Here is a 15,650-nt window from a genome sequence, read left to right on the forward strand (position 1 = left end):
TTTTGCTCCGGAAGTACACCAAATCTTTGGTTCACAGGAAAAGGAAAAAAACAGCTGTTGTTGGGAAACAAAACAGTAAAGTGAGTTTTAGTGACGAATGTGTTTATTTTATAGTTTTATTATAGGACTACGTATCATAAAAAATGACGAGACGTGATTTAGTTTAGCATTTTTGTTTCTTGCAAATTTTAGCTAGCTAACATTATTAGCTAGCTTGGTACGACACTAGGCTGTAGCCAATTCTCAAGTGTCAACGTTATCGACTGAAAAGCAGTGGTTTGCTTGCAATCTATTCATTATCAACTAACTGGCGTGCTAATCTTTACCTGCATAGTGAATGGACGTGAGTTTGATCATTGGAGTAACTAGATAGGTGGCTAGATAAATAGCTAAGTAGCTAGCTTTCTTGTTATTGTTGCAGCTAACAACATTAGCTAGCTTGCTAGCTGTCTAGCCATCCACTTAGCTGTTGCGCTCATTACAGCAGGCAAGCTAGTTAGTTTTCGTGCTGTTCTTAGCTAGGTTACATATTCCAATTACTAGCTTTATAGGCTACAGTACAAGATTTGAGCAATAACCACATACCACGCTTCGAGTAAGTGTTTAATCTGTCATTGGCTGCTTACTCTGATAGTTATGATTTGACACTGACACAGAAGCACATACAGCTTACCAATACTCCATGTAGCGTGGTTATTATATTCTCAATGGTATTGACTGTGTTATACTTTTTCAATAATAACAATGACAACAAACACCTATTGCCATTCATACATTGCATCACCTTTTCTTCATAGAATGCCTGCCCCTAAAAGACAACAGACTTCTCAGGATCCTCAAACTAAGAGAAGAAAGTTGGATCAGAATGAAGTGGCCATGCCATCTAACAAAATGACACCAGCCTCTGCAACATCAAGCAAGACCCATAGAGAAGGACCTTCACAGAGAAGGAATATGAAAAAGCCCCCAGCACAACGAAAAGACAGAAATAAACCATCAAAGTCCGGCCGTCATTCCTCCAAGACAAGATCAGCCCCAAAGGCCACCACAAGGACAAAGTCCAATCCCCTTGTCAAGAATGCCAAGCTGCCGAAAGCCACAAGTACCTCATCAAATAATCCCAACTCCAAAGGAACCCTAAAAAGACCAGCCAAGATCTCAAAAACAGCTTCCACAGAGTCAGACGAGGAGCTTATCAGAACTCGCAAACCCGATTGCATCAGAAAATACTCTAATGGGGATAGAGGGAAGCGTAAAGGGGCACAGACTAACCCAAATGAAGCAGCCTTACCCTCAGACCCTGTGCAAATGGATCACAATTATGGTATACCCCCTGCATCTCGTAGTCATTCTGAATGTGAGCAAAGTAAAACAAAGGGAGTCACAGAGTCCACCAGAAGCCCAGAGAGCCAGAGAGATGTAAAGATGGGAACTCAAGCATCTTCAGTGAAGGCTTCAGATCCCGTACCTGGACAACCTGAGCAGGTGAACCAGAGCAGTGAGACACAGGAGATGCAGGGAGGTTCTGTGACTACTACTACAGATGAAGTTAATGAGAGTGTAGAGACCAAGCCTGACACACAAATAATGTCTCCTGCTATAGTAGCATCCTCCGAGAAAGCTTCAGACCCTATCCTTGAGCAGTTGAACCAGAGCAGGAAGATACAGGGAGATTCTGTGACTACTCCTACAAATGAAGTTAATGAGAGTGTAGAGACCAAGCCTGACACACAAATAATGTTTCCTCCCGCTATATTAGCATCCTCTGAGAACGCTTCAGACCCCATCCCTGAGCAGTTGAACCAGAGCAGTGAGACACAGGAGATGCAGGGAGATTCTGTGACTACTCCTACAGATGAAGTTAATGAGAGTGTAGAGACCAAGCCTGACGCACAAATAATGTCTCCTCCCGCTATAGTAGCATCCTCTGAGAAAGCTTCAGACCCCATCCCTGAGCAGTTGAATCAGAGCAGTGATACACAGGAGATGCAGGGAGATTCTGTGACTACTACTACAGATGAAGTTAATGAGAGTGTAGAGACCAAGCCTGACACACAAATAATGTCTCCCGCTATAGTAGCATCCTCTGAGAAAGCTTCAGACCCCATCCCTGAGCAGTTGAACCAGAGCAGTAAGATGCAGGGAGATTCTGTCACTACTCCTACAGATGAAGTTAATGAGAGTGTAGAGACCATGCCTGACACACAAATAATGTCTCCCGCTATAGTAGCATCCTCTGAGAGAGCTTCAGACCCCATCCCTGAGCAGTTGAACCAGAGCAGTAAGATGCAGGGAGATTCTGTCACTACTCCTACAGATGAAGTTAATGAGAGTGTAGAGACCATGCCTGACACACAAATAATGTCTCCCGCTATAGTAGCATCCTCTGAGAGAGCTTCAGACCCCATCCCTGAGCAGTTGAACCAGAGCAGGAAGATGCAGGGAGATTCTGTGACTACTCCTACAGATGAAGTTAATGAGAGTGTAGAGACCAAGCCTGACACACAAATTATGTCTCCCGCTATAGTAGCATCCTCTGAGAGAGCTTCAGACCCCATCCCTGAGCAGTTGAACCAGAGCAGAAAGATGCAGGGAGATTCTGTGACTACTCCTACAGATGAAGTTAATGAGAGTGTAGAGACCAAGCCTGACACACAAATAATGTCTCCTCCCGCTATATTAGCATCCTCTGAGAAAGCGTCAGACCCCATCCCTGAGCAGTTGAACCAGAGCAGTGAGATGCAGGGTGTTCAGGAAGGTTCTGTGACCACCTCTACAGTTCAAGTTAATGAGAGTGTAGAGAACAAGCTTGATGCATGTATCAAGTGTGCAGACCCTGTATCTGAACAGAGCACCAAGACGCAGGAGATGCAGGAAAATGCGACGACCACCCCTACAGATCTTGTTAATGAACGTCTAGAGACTAAGGTCAATGCGAAAATATTATCTCCTCCAGCTAAAGGCCTAGTAGCATATAGCAGCAGTAGTGATTCCGAAAGTGAAAGTGAGGAAAATGAAAAGAAGGCAGTCGAAGAGTCAAGAGATGTGACAATGGAAACTCAAGTATCTTCCGAGAAGGTTCCAGACCCTGTACATGAACAGGTGAAGCAGAGCAGTACGAGCCAGCAGATACACGAAGATTCCATGACCACCCCTACATATGAAGTTAGTGAAGGTCGCAGTACGAGCCAGCAGATACAGGAAGATTCCATGACCACCTCTACATATGAAGTTAGTGAAGGTCCCATGACCACCCCTAGTGAGAGTGTAGACACCAAGCTTGATACAAATATAAAGTCTCCGTCTATAGAAGCGTTTTCAGAGGACGCTTCAGACCCTGTCCCTGAACAGGTTAATCAGATATGCATCGAAATAGAGGATACGCAGAAGAATTCCATGACCACCTCTCCAGATGAAGTAGTTGAACATTTAGATACCAAGCTTGATGCAAAAATAGATATCCCTCCACCTCTAGAAGCATCCTTTGAGGAGACCCGTACAGTTGAAGTCAGTGAGAGTGCAGGGACCACGCTTGATGCAAATATAAAGTGTCCACATCCTGCAACTGTACATGTGATGCAGAGCACTGAGATGCAGGAAGATTCTGCGCCCACCCCTGCACATCAAGTTAGTGAGAGTTTAGACACCAAGCTTGATATCGAAGTAAAATCTCCTCCACCGGTGGAAGTAGCCTCAGAAGAGACGGTAGACAATGTCTCAGAACAGGTGAAGCAGAGCACTGAGAGACAAGAGGTCCAGGAAGATTCCATGACCATCCCTACAGATAAACTTAGGGAAAGTTTAGAGACAATGTCGGGTGCTAAGATAAAGTCTCCACCCCTAGAAGCACTGTTCAGTGCTCTGAAGGAGTCCAGTATTTGCAAACACCCCCTGTCTGATACAATGCGCTCAAATGTCAAAGAGTTTCTGGAAGTAGAGGATTCTTTAGAAATCATGAAAAAAGACTGTGATTTTGGTGTGACAGAGAGTATTGAGTGTACATTAGACCTGGAGACCCCGATTATTGTTGAGGATATGGAGATCGGTCACTGTGTTGTGGAGGTGGTGGGAGAGAATGGGGAAGATGTGGATATGGATAGTGATCTGGAAATCGTAGACAACTCTAAGGAGGTGCCAGAGAAGACAGTCCAGCTAACCAAAGGGTCTGAAGATGAGTGCCGTCTAGATAACCGTGAAGCTGGTACTGAAAAGAAAGGCACAAGTTCCTCTAACCAAGACAGCACAAATAGTGGCAAGAAGGAAGTTGCCAAAAAGACACAGGGTAGCCCGGAAAAACCTAAGAAACAGCAGATGAACCCTCAGGCCCGGACTAAAGCCAGACTAGCAGCGCTAGCTGAGCAAAAGGCAGCCGCCTCCAAAAAAGCGAGCAGGCAGCTCAACCTCCTAGCCTTATGTGAGGAAATAGCGGACGATATCGCCACGGACACCATGCTATTAAAGACGGAGGAAGAGGATGAGCAGGTTGTAACGGTTGAGGCTGAACCCAGCAAGGAGCCAGAAAGCCCACAGCCTTTCACACAGGCTGAGACTGTCCCTATCCCTCCAACTCCTGCCGGGCCCAAGGAGCCCTCTACCCCAGTAGTACCCGCTGCTGCAGTTTCTGCTCCAGCCAAGCCCCCAGCTCCAGAGCCACCACAGAGACGCTTCTTCATCAGCCAAGTGACGGTGCCACTCAAAATCCACGAGAAGAAGAAGCTTACCAGGTTCCAGAGGCTGCGGCAGGTGGAGCTGCAGCGGGAGAAGAATATGTCCTGGACCATGGTGAAGAAGCTCAAGTCCGATCAGGCCAATCAGAAGATGTTTCCGGAGACAGAGGCTAAACCTGCCCCCCCATTACTGTCCACTCCAGCAGTAGCAGCACCCATCCCAGTGACCGCAACACCCCCACCCCCCTCAGCCAGTCCAGCAGCACCCACAGTAGCTGCACCATGTCCTACCCCAGCCGCAGCCAGCCCAGCAGTAACCCCTAAGCTTGAGCCCCCCAAAGTTGAGCCCCCCAAAGTGACCCCAAGTAAGGGACCCACCCTTAGAAAGAGGACGCTTCCAGCAGTACCCCCACCGATGCCCAACGGACTGAAAGCTCAGAAGGCCAAGCCTGTGGCGGCGTATAAGCCTTACAAAGCCAGGCCCAAGTACTCTTTTGATGACTTTCAACTGGATGACGAGCCGAAACCCACAGTGCAGAAGGCAGTATTGAGACCTACGTCTACCACCATTCCGAGGGCAGCAGTGACACTTACGACAGCGGCCAAACATGAGGTAACTTTCTTGAACGATGATCTTAAATGATAAAATGCACGGATTAGTTTTTGTGTGGCAAAAACTGTATTGAAATTCATTCTAGAAAATGCATTCTAAACCTGTTCTCCTTCCACAGGACTCAAAACCTACCGGCCAGAAGACAGCAGTGCCTACCGGCCAGAAGGCGGCAGTACCTACCATGCAGAAGCCAGGGGTACCTACCGGCCAGAAGACGGCAGTACCTACCATGCAGAAGACGGCAGTACCTACCGGCCAGAAGACGGCAGTACCTACCGGCCAGAAGACGGCAGTACCTACCGGCCAGAAGACGGCAGTACCTACCGGCCAGAAGACGGCAGTACCTACAGGCCAGAAGACGGCAGTACCTACAGGCCAGAAGACGGCAGTACCTACAGGCCAGAAGACGGCAGTACCTACAGGCCAGAAGACAGCAGTACCTACCGGCCAGAAGACGGCAGTACCTATTATGCAGAAGACGGCAGTACCTACCAGCCAGAAGACGGCAGTACCTACCAGCCAGAAGACGGCAGTGCCTACCAGCCAGAAGACGGCAGTGCCTACCAGCCAGAAGACGGCAGTACCTACCACCCAGAAGACGGCAGTACCTACCAGCCAGAAGACGGCAGTACCTACCAGCCAGAAGACGGCAGTACCTACCAGCCAGAAGACGGCAGTACCTACCAGCCAGAAGACGGCAGTACCTACCAGCCAGAAAACGGCAGTACCTACCAGCCAGAAGACGGCAGTACCTACCAGCCAGAAGCCGGCAGTACCTACCGCGCAGAAGCCGGCAGTACCCACCGCGCAGAAGCCGGCAGTACCCACCGCGCAGAAGCCGGCAGTACCCACCGCGCAGAAGCCGGCAGTACCCACCGCGCAGAAGCCGGCAGTACCCACCGCGCAGATGCCGGCAGTACCTACCGCGCAAAAAATAGTTATACCTACCACTCAGAAGACCACACCAACTGTGCAGAAGGCAGTTGTGACAAAACCAACAGTGCAGAAGTCAGTAGAGACACCGACCCCTATGCCCAGAAATGGCAAACATGAGGTAACATTCTTGGTTTTTATTCTCCTTGAAGTAACTTTCTTGGTTTTTATACTATTGAAAACGACTTATAGTACAATGAGTGCATACATTTAAAAAATATCCCTGTGGGATTTGAACCCTCGACCTGCTAGAGCTTGGCGCTAGCAATGCTCTTACCCACATCCTTATAATTGATCTAAAAAATATTATCTTGTGTGGTGCAAGTGTCTTCATCTCCCCTCCTCCCACAGGACTCCAAACTCACTGTACAGAAGGCAGAAGTGCCTAAACCCACTGTACAAAAGGAAACAGTGGTACCTACACTTACCCCTCAAACTGAGCAGAAAGAAGAAGCATCACCTACGCCCAAAACTGCCAAAGATAAGGTAACATCCTTGGACCTGGTCTTTCTTTATTAAGATGTAAGAATGGTATTTTTGTTGATCAATGATATTGAAATCTATTCAATAACTGTACAGGAGCCGGTTTCCCGAAAGGATCTTAGGGATAAGTTCATCATATGAACTTAGCCTTAAAATGCTTTTCAGAAACTTAACCCCGGTAACTTCAGTGACACATTTCGAAGCAGTGTGGATGATCATACAGCTGTTTTCATGCCTGACATAGTTTTGGGGATGCAATTTATCCCTCTTAACCTCTTGTCTTTCCACAGGATTGCATAGCACCAGTGTCTTCCCCTCCCTTTGAAGAGACCCCACGAGATTCTGTTGACAAGGATCAGTGTGAAGAAAAGCCAGCTGGTACCCTCATGTCTGATAACATCCAACCAAATGACATTTTGAACAGTGTTATAACTATGGCTGTTAGAGTGCTTTATCAATTTACCTGATTTTGGTAACCATTACTTTGGACAGAATCAAGACGTCAATATCCTGGTAATGCTTTTTGTAGAAAAAAAATCAAAGTACAGCTCAATTTGAGAAAATTCTGAATTTGCGATTAATCACAGCAAATCCTGCAATTAACTCTATTACGTTTTTTAAATAGTTTGACAGCCCTAGTTATAACATATCGTCATATCCTCAGTGTAACATGCTTTGTTATAGAATCTGTCTCTTTCTTAGTTGCTGAGATTAAACCGGCATCCCCAGAGGTCAAGACAGAGGGCACGACAACAACAGAGTCCTCTGACTCGTAAGAACTTGCACTCAAATTGCAATAAATCTTTTCCACACAAAAAACTATTTTCCAGAGTTAATTCGAACAATTTCTGTGTTTCCCGTGGTAGTGTGGTCGTGCAATCAGCAGATAATAGCAGTCCCCTCTCTGACGCATGTCTGCAGAAAGAGATAAAAAAACTAAAGGAGGCCGACGAAGATGAAAATCAAACCACCACTGTGAGTGTTTTGGTCTTTTGCCAAATACTGCCCACTGTATTACTGTACTTTGAATAGTTATCTTTTGTAGAAGAGGGGTGTTATCCAAAGACTATATATGTTCCTACCATGGTCCCAGATCTGTTTGTGCTCTTGCCAACTCACTCGCTGTCATTGCCAAGCATTTGGCATGACAAAGATTGACAAGGAGTTGATTGCACAAACAGACTGGGACTCAGGCTAGTAAGTTCCTGTAATTGTATAGAATCTAGGTACCGTATTTATGTCAGAACTGATCCAGTCTGCGTGTTGTCTCCTAGGATGCAGGGCAGAAGCACTTTGGAGCGGTGACCTGCGGTGTGTGTGGGATGCTGTATTCCGCTGCCAACCCGGAGGATGAGTCCCAGCACCTGCACTTCCACAACCAGTTCATCAGTGCTGTCAGATATGTGGTGAGAACTAGCGGTCTCCCGCAGTATGCATGCGTCCAAAATGGCACCCTATGTAGTACACTACAGTATTGCACTACTCTTGTATACAGGGAACAGGGAGCCATTTGGGACGCAGCCCTTGCGTGCCAACTCTACCTAACGCGTCACCTCTGATTCAAATCTCTCACACACATCATGCATCTCTCATCCTATAAAGCCACTGATTTGTCATGTCGTCCACAGGGGTGGAAGAAGGAGAGGATTCTGGGAGAGTACCCCGATGGCAAGATCATCCTTGTCCTTCCAGATGACCCCAAATATGCACTGAAAAAGGTGTGCTTAAGGCTCGGACTTTACACATTATCACATATGGAAAAACCTTTACTGTAATACAATCGAAATATAACAGCATTATTGATCTTAAATATACTTTGAATCCCCTGATACATATCACAATAGTTTATTCGTCCTGTAGTCAAGGGTTATATTCACTAGGCATCAAACGGACGAAAACTCACCGGAACGGGGAGGGATAAGAAACTCTGGTTTTCGTAGCGAAGCGTTTTCTGTTGCAAAACCGTTTTGGATACGACGTGCACTAATGACTAGGACCCTGCGAGGATGTCTCACAGTTTGTTGTGCTGTCAGGTTGAGGAGATCAGAGAGATGGTGGACAATGACCTGGGCTTCCAGCAGGTGGAAACCAAGTGTCCCTCCCAGACCAAAACCTTCCTGTTCATCTCCAATGACAAGAAGGTGGCTGGGTGCCTGATCGCTGAGCACATTCAGGAGGTGAGCAAGACGTCTGTGTGGGTTGGGGCTGTACTACTTCCTTCTCCCCCAATGCTTGTTAAGTGTCGTAGTATTCTCTATAGAGCTCAGTGGGAGCATTTCCCAAGCAGTCACAAGTATAGGGATATCACAGTAGACTGTCTGCTCAGTCTGAGTCAGTATAACACTAGTAATTAGTCAGTCCTATAATTAGGACTGCAGGCAGTTTGTTCCCAATTTATTTCACCGCAGGTTCATGTCATTATAAAAGCCTTATTGTTTCCCAGGGTGCCCATGTAAGTGATCACGTAGTACTGGATGCAGTATCCATCATCTAGCTTGTATTGCAATAATAAAGCCAGGAGTATGTCATTGGCTAATTACTGTAGAAGCCGTTTTGTTGTCTGATTGTAGAAGTCTGGTACTGTGGCCATTGTGAGAGCAGGCTAATTGAATAATAGTCAAACGACTGAATGAGTGGGTGTGTGGAGTGATTTACCGCACAGACGAGTGTGCTTATCTCTCCCTCTGCCCCATGGTGGAAACAGGGATGTCACCAGGCAGATTAAAAACTTGGCACAGCTGATACAGAGCGCTGTAAAATAGGGGTGTGGGACCTCTAAGTGTGTTTCTGTCCACGAATGTGGGTGCTGGGATGATCTGCAGTTACGGGAAGTGTGCGTTTGCGTGGGAAGGGGTTTGAGATGGAGACTTTATTGTAATGATGTATCTGCTCTTGGTGTGTGTGTGTGTGTGTGTGTGTGTGTGTGTGTGTGTGTGTGTGTGTGTGTGTGTGTGTGTGTGTGTGTGTGTGTGTGTGTGTGTGTGTGTGTGTGTGTGTGTGTGTGTGTGTGTGCAGGGCTACAGGGTGATCGAGGAGGCGGTACCCGAGGGCTCGGAGGGAGAGAAGGTGATGTTTGAGCGTCAGAGAGCCTGGTGCTGTTCCACTGACCCAGAGCCAGCCCTCTGTGGCATCAGCCGCATCTGGGTCTTCAGCATGATGAGACGGACGGGCATCGCCTCGCGCATGATCGAGTGTCTCAGGTCAGTCTTAACTAGCTGCAACACTTTTCTTTTTAATTTTTGTGTGTGTGTGTGTGAAAATCTACAGAATTTCATTGTGTAGTGCAGAGCCTGTGGTTTCGGGGTATAACGCTCGCTCCTTCAGTCACCTATATACACCGCTCCCCACCGGAGACGTTTAATCGCTCCGTCCACCTTTCCTGCTGTACTCCCGCTTGCCTGTCTCCACCTCTGTTTCGGACTGTCCAAATAAGTGTCAAAAGTGTGCTTATAAAATGTCAAAGAAATATATATTTAAATCTGTAGTTTCTTCTCGTATTGCCCTCCTCAGGAACAACTTCATTTACGGCTCCTACCTGAGCAAGGAGGAGATTGCCTTCTCCGACCCAACGCCCGACGGGAAGCTCTTCGCTACACACTACTGCGGCACCTCGCAGTTCCTGGTTTATAACTTTGTCAGTGGGACTCGTTCAGACCAACCAAGTCTTAGCGTGGTGTAAGCAATCGCATCAAGGTGGATTTTTGCTGAGGCCCAGTGAGACTTGCCCTCACCAACTAACCAACCGATCTCTGGATCTTGTCGTGGGGACAGCCTGTCACAAGCACATTGTGGTTCTTTTAGACTGAAGAGTTAAGACTCAGACTGGACTCTTCTGAGGGGGACATCTTGGTTTTTAATCTCAGGTTGAAAACAACAACTTGTTGTTTGAAAAATATTAAAATTCTCCCTTTAATCCCTGCATAGTATTTTGAGACAAATAATATTTTTCTTTATGTTTTTTAAATAAGAAACAAGCGTTTTATTGGAAGTATTAAAGCGTTTACATGCATGAAACTTGACAGCAATAGAATACAAAGAGCATTTCACAATTCATAGTTTCCAAAAATCGGAGAGATACACTACATTTTACTCAAACGGTTCTAAAACAATGCTGTGGTCCTGTTCTAATAATGCATTTAATTAATTTTAGCCTCTTAAATCAGGTTAAAAGTTGCTGTACTAAGGTGAAGACTTATTCCTCTTGTGTAGGGGATGTTCTTACACACATCATGTTCATCATCTCTTGGCATTTCATGCAGTGATATTATGACCACAGAGGTTCCATTATGTGATGGGGTACGTTACTAAACTCAACAAAAAAAGAAACGTCCTCACTGTCAACTGTGTTTATTTTCAGCAAACTTAACGTGTAAATGTTTGTATGAACATAACAAGATTCAACAACTGAGATATAAACTGAAGAAGTTCCATAGACATGTGACTAACAGAAATGGAATAATGTGTCCCTGAACAAAGGGGGGGGGGGGTCAAAATTGAGGTCGTTGAGATCCGGGCTCTTCGCTGGCCATGGCAGAACACTGACGTTCCTGTCTTGCAGGAAATCACACACAGAACGAGTAGTATGGCTGGTGGCATTGTCATGCTGAAGTGTCATGTCAGGCTGAGCCTGCAGGAAGGGTACTACATGAGAGAGGAGGACATCTTCCCTGTAACGCACAGCGCTGAGATTGCCTGCAATGACAACAAGCTCAGTCCGATGATGCTGTGACACACCGCCCCAGACCATGACGGACCCTCCACCTCCAAATCGATCCCGCTCCAGAGTACAGGCCTTGGTGTTACGCTCATTCCTTCAATGATAAACGCGAATCCGACCATCCCCCCTGATGAGACAAAACCGCGACTCGTCAGTGAAGAGCACTTTTTGCCAGTCCTGTCTGGTCCAGCGACGGGGGATTTGTGCCAATAGGCGACGTTGTTGCCTGTGATGTCTGGTGAGGACCTGCCTTACAACAGGCCTACAAGCCCTCAGTCCAGCCTATCTCAGCCTATTGCGGACAGTCTGAGCACTGATGGAGGGATTGTGCGTTCCTGGTATAATTCAGGCAGTTGTTGTTGCCATCCTGTACCTGTCCCGCAGGTGTGATGTACCGATCCTGTGCAGGTGTTACACGTGGTCTGCCACTGCGAGGACGATCAGCTGTCCGTCCTGTCTCCCTGTAGCGCTGTCTTAGGCGTCTCACAGTACGGACATTGCAGTACATTATTGCCCTGGCCACATCTTCAGTCCTCATGCCTCCTTGCAGCATGCCTAAGGCACGTTCACGCAGATGAGCAGGGACCCTGGTCATCTTTCTTTTGGTGTTTTTCAGAGTCAGTAGAAAGGACACTAAAGAGGCCTAAGTTTTCATAACTGTGACCTTAATTGCCTACCGTCTGTAAGCTGTTAGTGTCTTAACGACCGTTCCACAGGTGCATGTTCATTAATTGTTTATGGTTCATTGAACAAGCATGGGGAAACAGTGTTTAAACCCTTTACAGTGAAGATCTGTGAAGTTATTTGGATTTTTACGAATGATCTTTGAAAGACGGGGTCCTGAAAAAGGGACGTTTCTTTTTTTGCTGAGTTTAGAAGAGTTCGCTCTCACACAATTTCTCATAATGTGTTTGTTTGATTCTGGTGAGTTCTTACTCACTATTTTCTTCACATGAAATTGTCGTTCTCACTCTTGCTGCCATGTGTCCTAAAAGGGAGATTCCTTTTTTGGATAGTTATCCCTAGGCGGTAGCATGGACGGACTAGCAGGCAGGGAAACCGAGCTAATAACGTTGGTTGGATTTCTAGATGGGGCATTTTGCTGTAGTGTTCCTATTCAAGGCTCTTTACCCAAGTTGCCTCAAATATATCTAACTGTACAAATGTTAAATTTGAGCCATGATATAAGTGAATTGGCAAGGCAGTGAGCATTTGCTTGTTTCCTCTGCTGTGTATGTTTGTGCCTGACAGATAGACCGACTTGTGATACTGTAGACTTTCTCAAAAGTTCTCGTTTAAGCTGCCCTCAACGGAGCCTTTTTCCCCCCCTGAATTCACATTTTTTTATGATATATTATTTCTTCTATCGTTAGAAAGTTTTATCAATGAGGTCATGCATTGTCCTAAATGCGAATAATAACTAAGAATTCAAAGTAAACCATGTGATATGAATAATATCAGCAATGCCATTGAAAGGGTTTTAAAGGCTTCGTGTTATTTGGTTTTTGAGGGAGTTGAAAACATCCATGAAACCAAGGAACTGTTGCTCAGCCATCACAAAGGGTTGTGATTTATACATTTTCTTGTATCCATGTGATGCATTTAATCATCACATTGCCCTTCATGTTAAAACATTTTCTTTTTGAAAAATTGTCATGTGTAAGAAAACGAAATGGATTTATACAGAGCTGTCATGTAAATAGTTATTTAAAAAATAAACATTTTGAAAAACTATCCTGCTATGGGTAAGTTGATTTAAGTTGCAATGTCTCAGTTGAGTGTTTTGAACATGCATGTACCAATCATAATATTATAGCTGACATTGACAAGTAAAGCTTTGTGGTTACATATCGCATCTATTCTATACCACCTTGGAATAGGTTGGGTGATGAAAGCTTCTTCCACCACCTAGTGGACACAGTACATGTCAACATATTTTCTCTGTTCTGTCTTACCGGTGGTGGCCAGTACAGACAAAGCCCAATGTTACCAGGAAGTTTGATGAGATATTTCTGTGCATCTCTTATCAGTCATGGTGGCTCTGTTTGACAGACAGGTTTCTATCCGAATGTTCTAATTTAAGCCACTGTCATTATTACCCCAACAGCATGAGTGGGTGGGGGTTGTATTACTGTCAGTCCTATGTGTCAGAATAGTCAGTCACACGTTTCCTTATGAGTTTCATATCAGCTCTCTGAGACTGGCTGATACTAGAACAGGAAATAATTGATGCTACGACACCAGTCATAACTCAATGGACCTGGCACCCGTCACGATTTAAATCCCCAAATCCATCTGGCCACCATGTTCTCATTCTGTTTCTTTGTAGATGGATCGACGTAAACACTCTCCTGTTAGTGCATTCCACGGCTCTCCTGTCACAACACCGGGCCTGCTCGAAGGTTACTTCAGAGAAACAAAATAACCTTAGAACAACATGGACACTTCCTCAGACGGTGGGCGTGAGAAAACACTGAGCTACGTTGATCCTCAGAGCTGCTCTGATACTGATCAGGAAAAATTGTGGAAATGACTGAATGTTTATACCAGAAAATAACAGGTCGGCAGAACTTTTCAGTAAATCTGAAAAGATCAAAACCAGGAGGTTAATCTCTATTACAGTGTAATACATTACTACTTCCAATCGCTATATAGAGGAAATATAGCTAATCAAATTATTTCCACAAATGCAGGGTCTACTGATTCGCCACTAAACGTGACCACACACATAATCAGTATATTCACCCAAATGAGCCCTTTACAGATGAATCTTGTACACTTGTCAACCTGTGGCTACATTAAACACAGAGAATAGACAAACAGGTTGGACAAAAAACAGGTATAGCTTTTGTTTTGATTTACGAATGACCGAAATTCGGTAAAGAAACACTCAATAGAATAAATCACAGCTGCCAGAAATGTACATCTATGATAGAAGTAGTGTAATAAAAGTTTGTTATTGCAAGTTGTGCTTATGGCTATTGTTTATAAATGCAAATCTAGAGATGTATGCTTTCTGAATTCATTCTATACTTTATGAATTCACTCTCTTATGTAAGGATGCAAGAGAAATGCATTTACACAAATAACTGAACTGTACAGTTAATACACTATACAACGTTAAGTACCAGGGGGTTACTGACAGACAATACATTTCTAGAGCTTGTGATCAGGCACCGTTTTGACCACACTGCATAGGCATGACCATGAACCTTGAAGTGGGGTCGTTCCACCAATTAGGGGCCTTTTGAGTAGTGTAACCTAATTTTAAAATTCTGTCCATAAAGAGCACATGTTCAACTTAATAAAAAATATGTTTTCCCATCTCAAGAGGTTAAAACCCTGTTACAAATCACCATAACAGGATTTATGGATTCATCTGAAATCATCCATAAATCCCCTTGTGACAGGGAGAGGCAATTGAATGCTAGCTTAACATCTTTTATTTTTTTATTGTTAAAACATTTAGCCTTTCTATCTATGGGTAACAGCGTTGATGTGTTATGCTAGACCTGCTCAGTTTTCCACCGCAAATTGCTCAAAATAGTAGAACCAGCTCGCCTGCTTTTACACGGTTTGACTATTAGATGTTCAGTGTTTTAAAAAAAATTATTTTAAAAAAGATATAGAAATGTTTAAAAGGAATTGTTTACCATAATGAGTTGAGTTCACGTTCTAGGGCTCACCTTAAGAGGGACGTTGTTGTTTTTTTAATCTTAAAATGAATCACTAATCACATGAAATAAATCATCTTTATTCATATAAAAAAAATCTGATTTATTGAATTTTCCATGTGGTCTATATTAAAGTGAACTTTATTTAATATAGCAGACTTTTAAATTCTATATTTGTGCACAGTTTCTACTTAAAATATTAAAGGGACGCAGAAGGCACTGATTTTGTGGTACGACCCAGAGGCATGTTAGGTTCTGAGTGAAGGGGATTGCCATTGCGTGACATCAGTGAGGACCTGATCTGTTTAAAGCGTTTTAAACAAGATTACAGTAATGCACAGTATGCTCATTCTTAGGACAGCCCACCTACCTAGTGCTAATGGAGGGTGGAAAATACACAGTACACAGAAAATACACAGTCAAGGTGTTATTGTAAAAATATGTACAGATGCAATATTTACAGAATATATTAAAAGGTATTAAAAGTTGAACATGGCATAACAGATTGTTGAGTAAAATGTTTTTTGAAAATTGTACAATTCACATGATATTTAAAAAAACTA

The 15,650-nt window shown here is 44.5% G+C and overlaps 1 protein-coding gene across 2 annotated transcripts; it reads left to right on the forward strand.

Annotated features, from left to right (window-relative positions):
- Nucleotides 1-20: 20 nt before the first annotated feature.
- LOC139531936 (mucin-17-like) lies at nt 21-13,147 on the forward strand. 2 transcript variants are annotated; one of them, XM_071328952.1, is made up of 12 exons: nt 21-80; nt 798-5,280; nt 5,399-6,334; nt 6,565-6,699; nt 6,987-7,074; nt 7,399-7,468; nt 7,563-7,671; nt 7,971-8,102; nt 8,325-8,414; nt 8,730-8,873; nt 9,712-9,896; nt 10,207-13,147. In XM_071328952.1, the coding sequence occupies exons 2-12, from the start codon at nt 799-801 to the stop codon at nt 10,373-10,375; spliced, it is 6,540 nt and encodes a 2,179-aa protein (XP_071185053.1). In that variant the 5' UTR covers nt 21-80; nt 798; the 3' UTR covers nt 10,376-13,147. The 2 variants fall into 2 exon arrangements, with proteins under 2 accessions (XP_071185053.1, XP_071185052.1); XM_071328951.1 differs by lacking the exon at nt 21-80 and adding an exon at nt 95-343.
- The last annotated feature ends 2,503 nt before the right edge of the window (nt 13,148-15,650 follow it).

Source organism: Salvelinus alpinus, chromosome 10 (genome assembly GCF_045679555.1).
Source record: "Salvelinus alpinus chromosome 10, SLU_Salpinus.1, whole genome shotgun sequence".
Classification (NCBI taxonomy): Eukaryota; Metazoa; Chordata; class Actinopteri; order Salmoniformes; family Salmonidae; genus Salvelinus; species Salvelinus alpinus.

Excerpts from the sequence above, each read along its gene's own strand:
- LOC139531936 (XM_071328952.1), top strand. The coding sequence starts at position 799 with ATGCCTGCCCCTAAAAGACAACAGACTTCTCAGGATCCTCAAACTAAG. Across the intron at positions 7,075-7,398 it reads GTGTGAAGAAAAGCCAGCTG|TTGCTGAGATTAAACCGGCA; the intron begins GTACCCTCATGT and ends TCTCTTTCTTAG. Across the intron at positions 8,874-9,711 it reads TCGCTGAGCACATTCAGGAG|GGCTACAGGGTGATCGAGGA; the intron begins GTGAGCAAGACG and ends GTGTGTGTGCAG.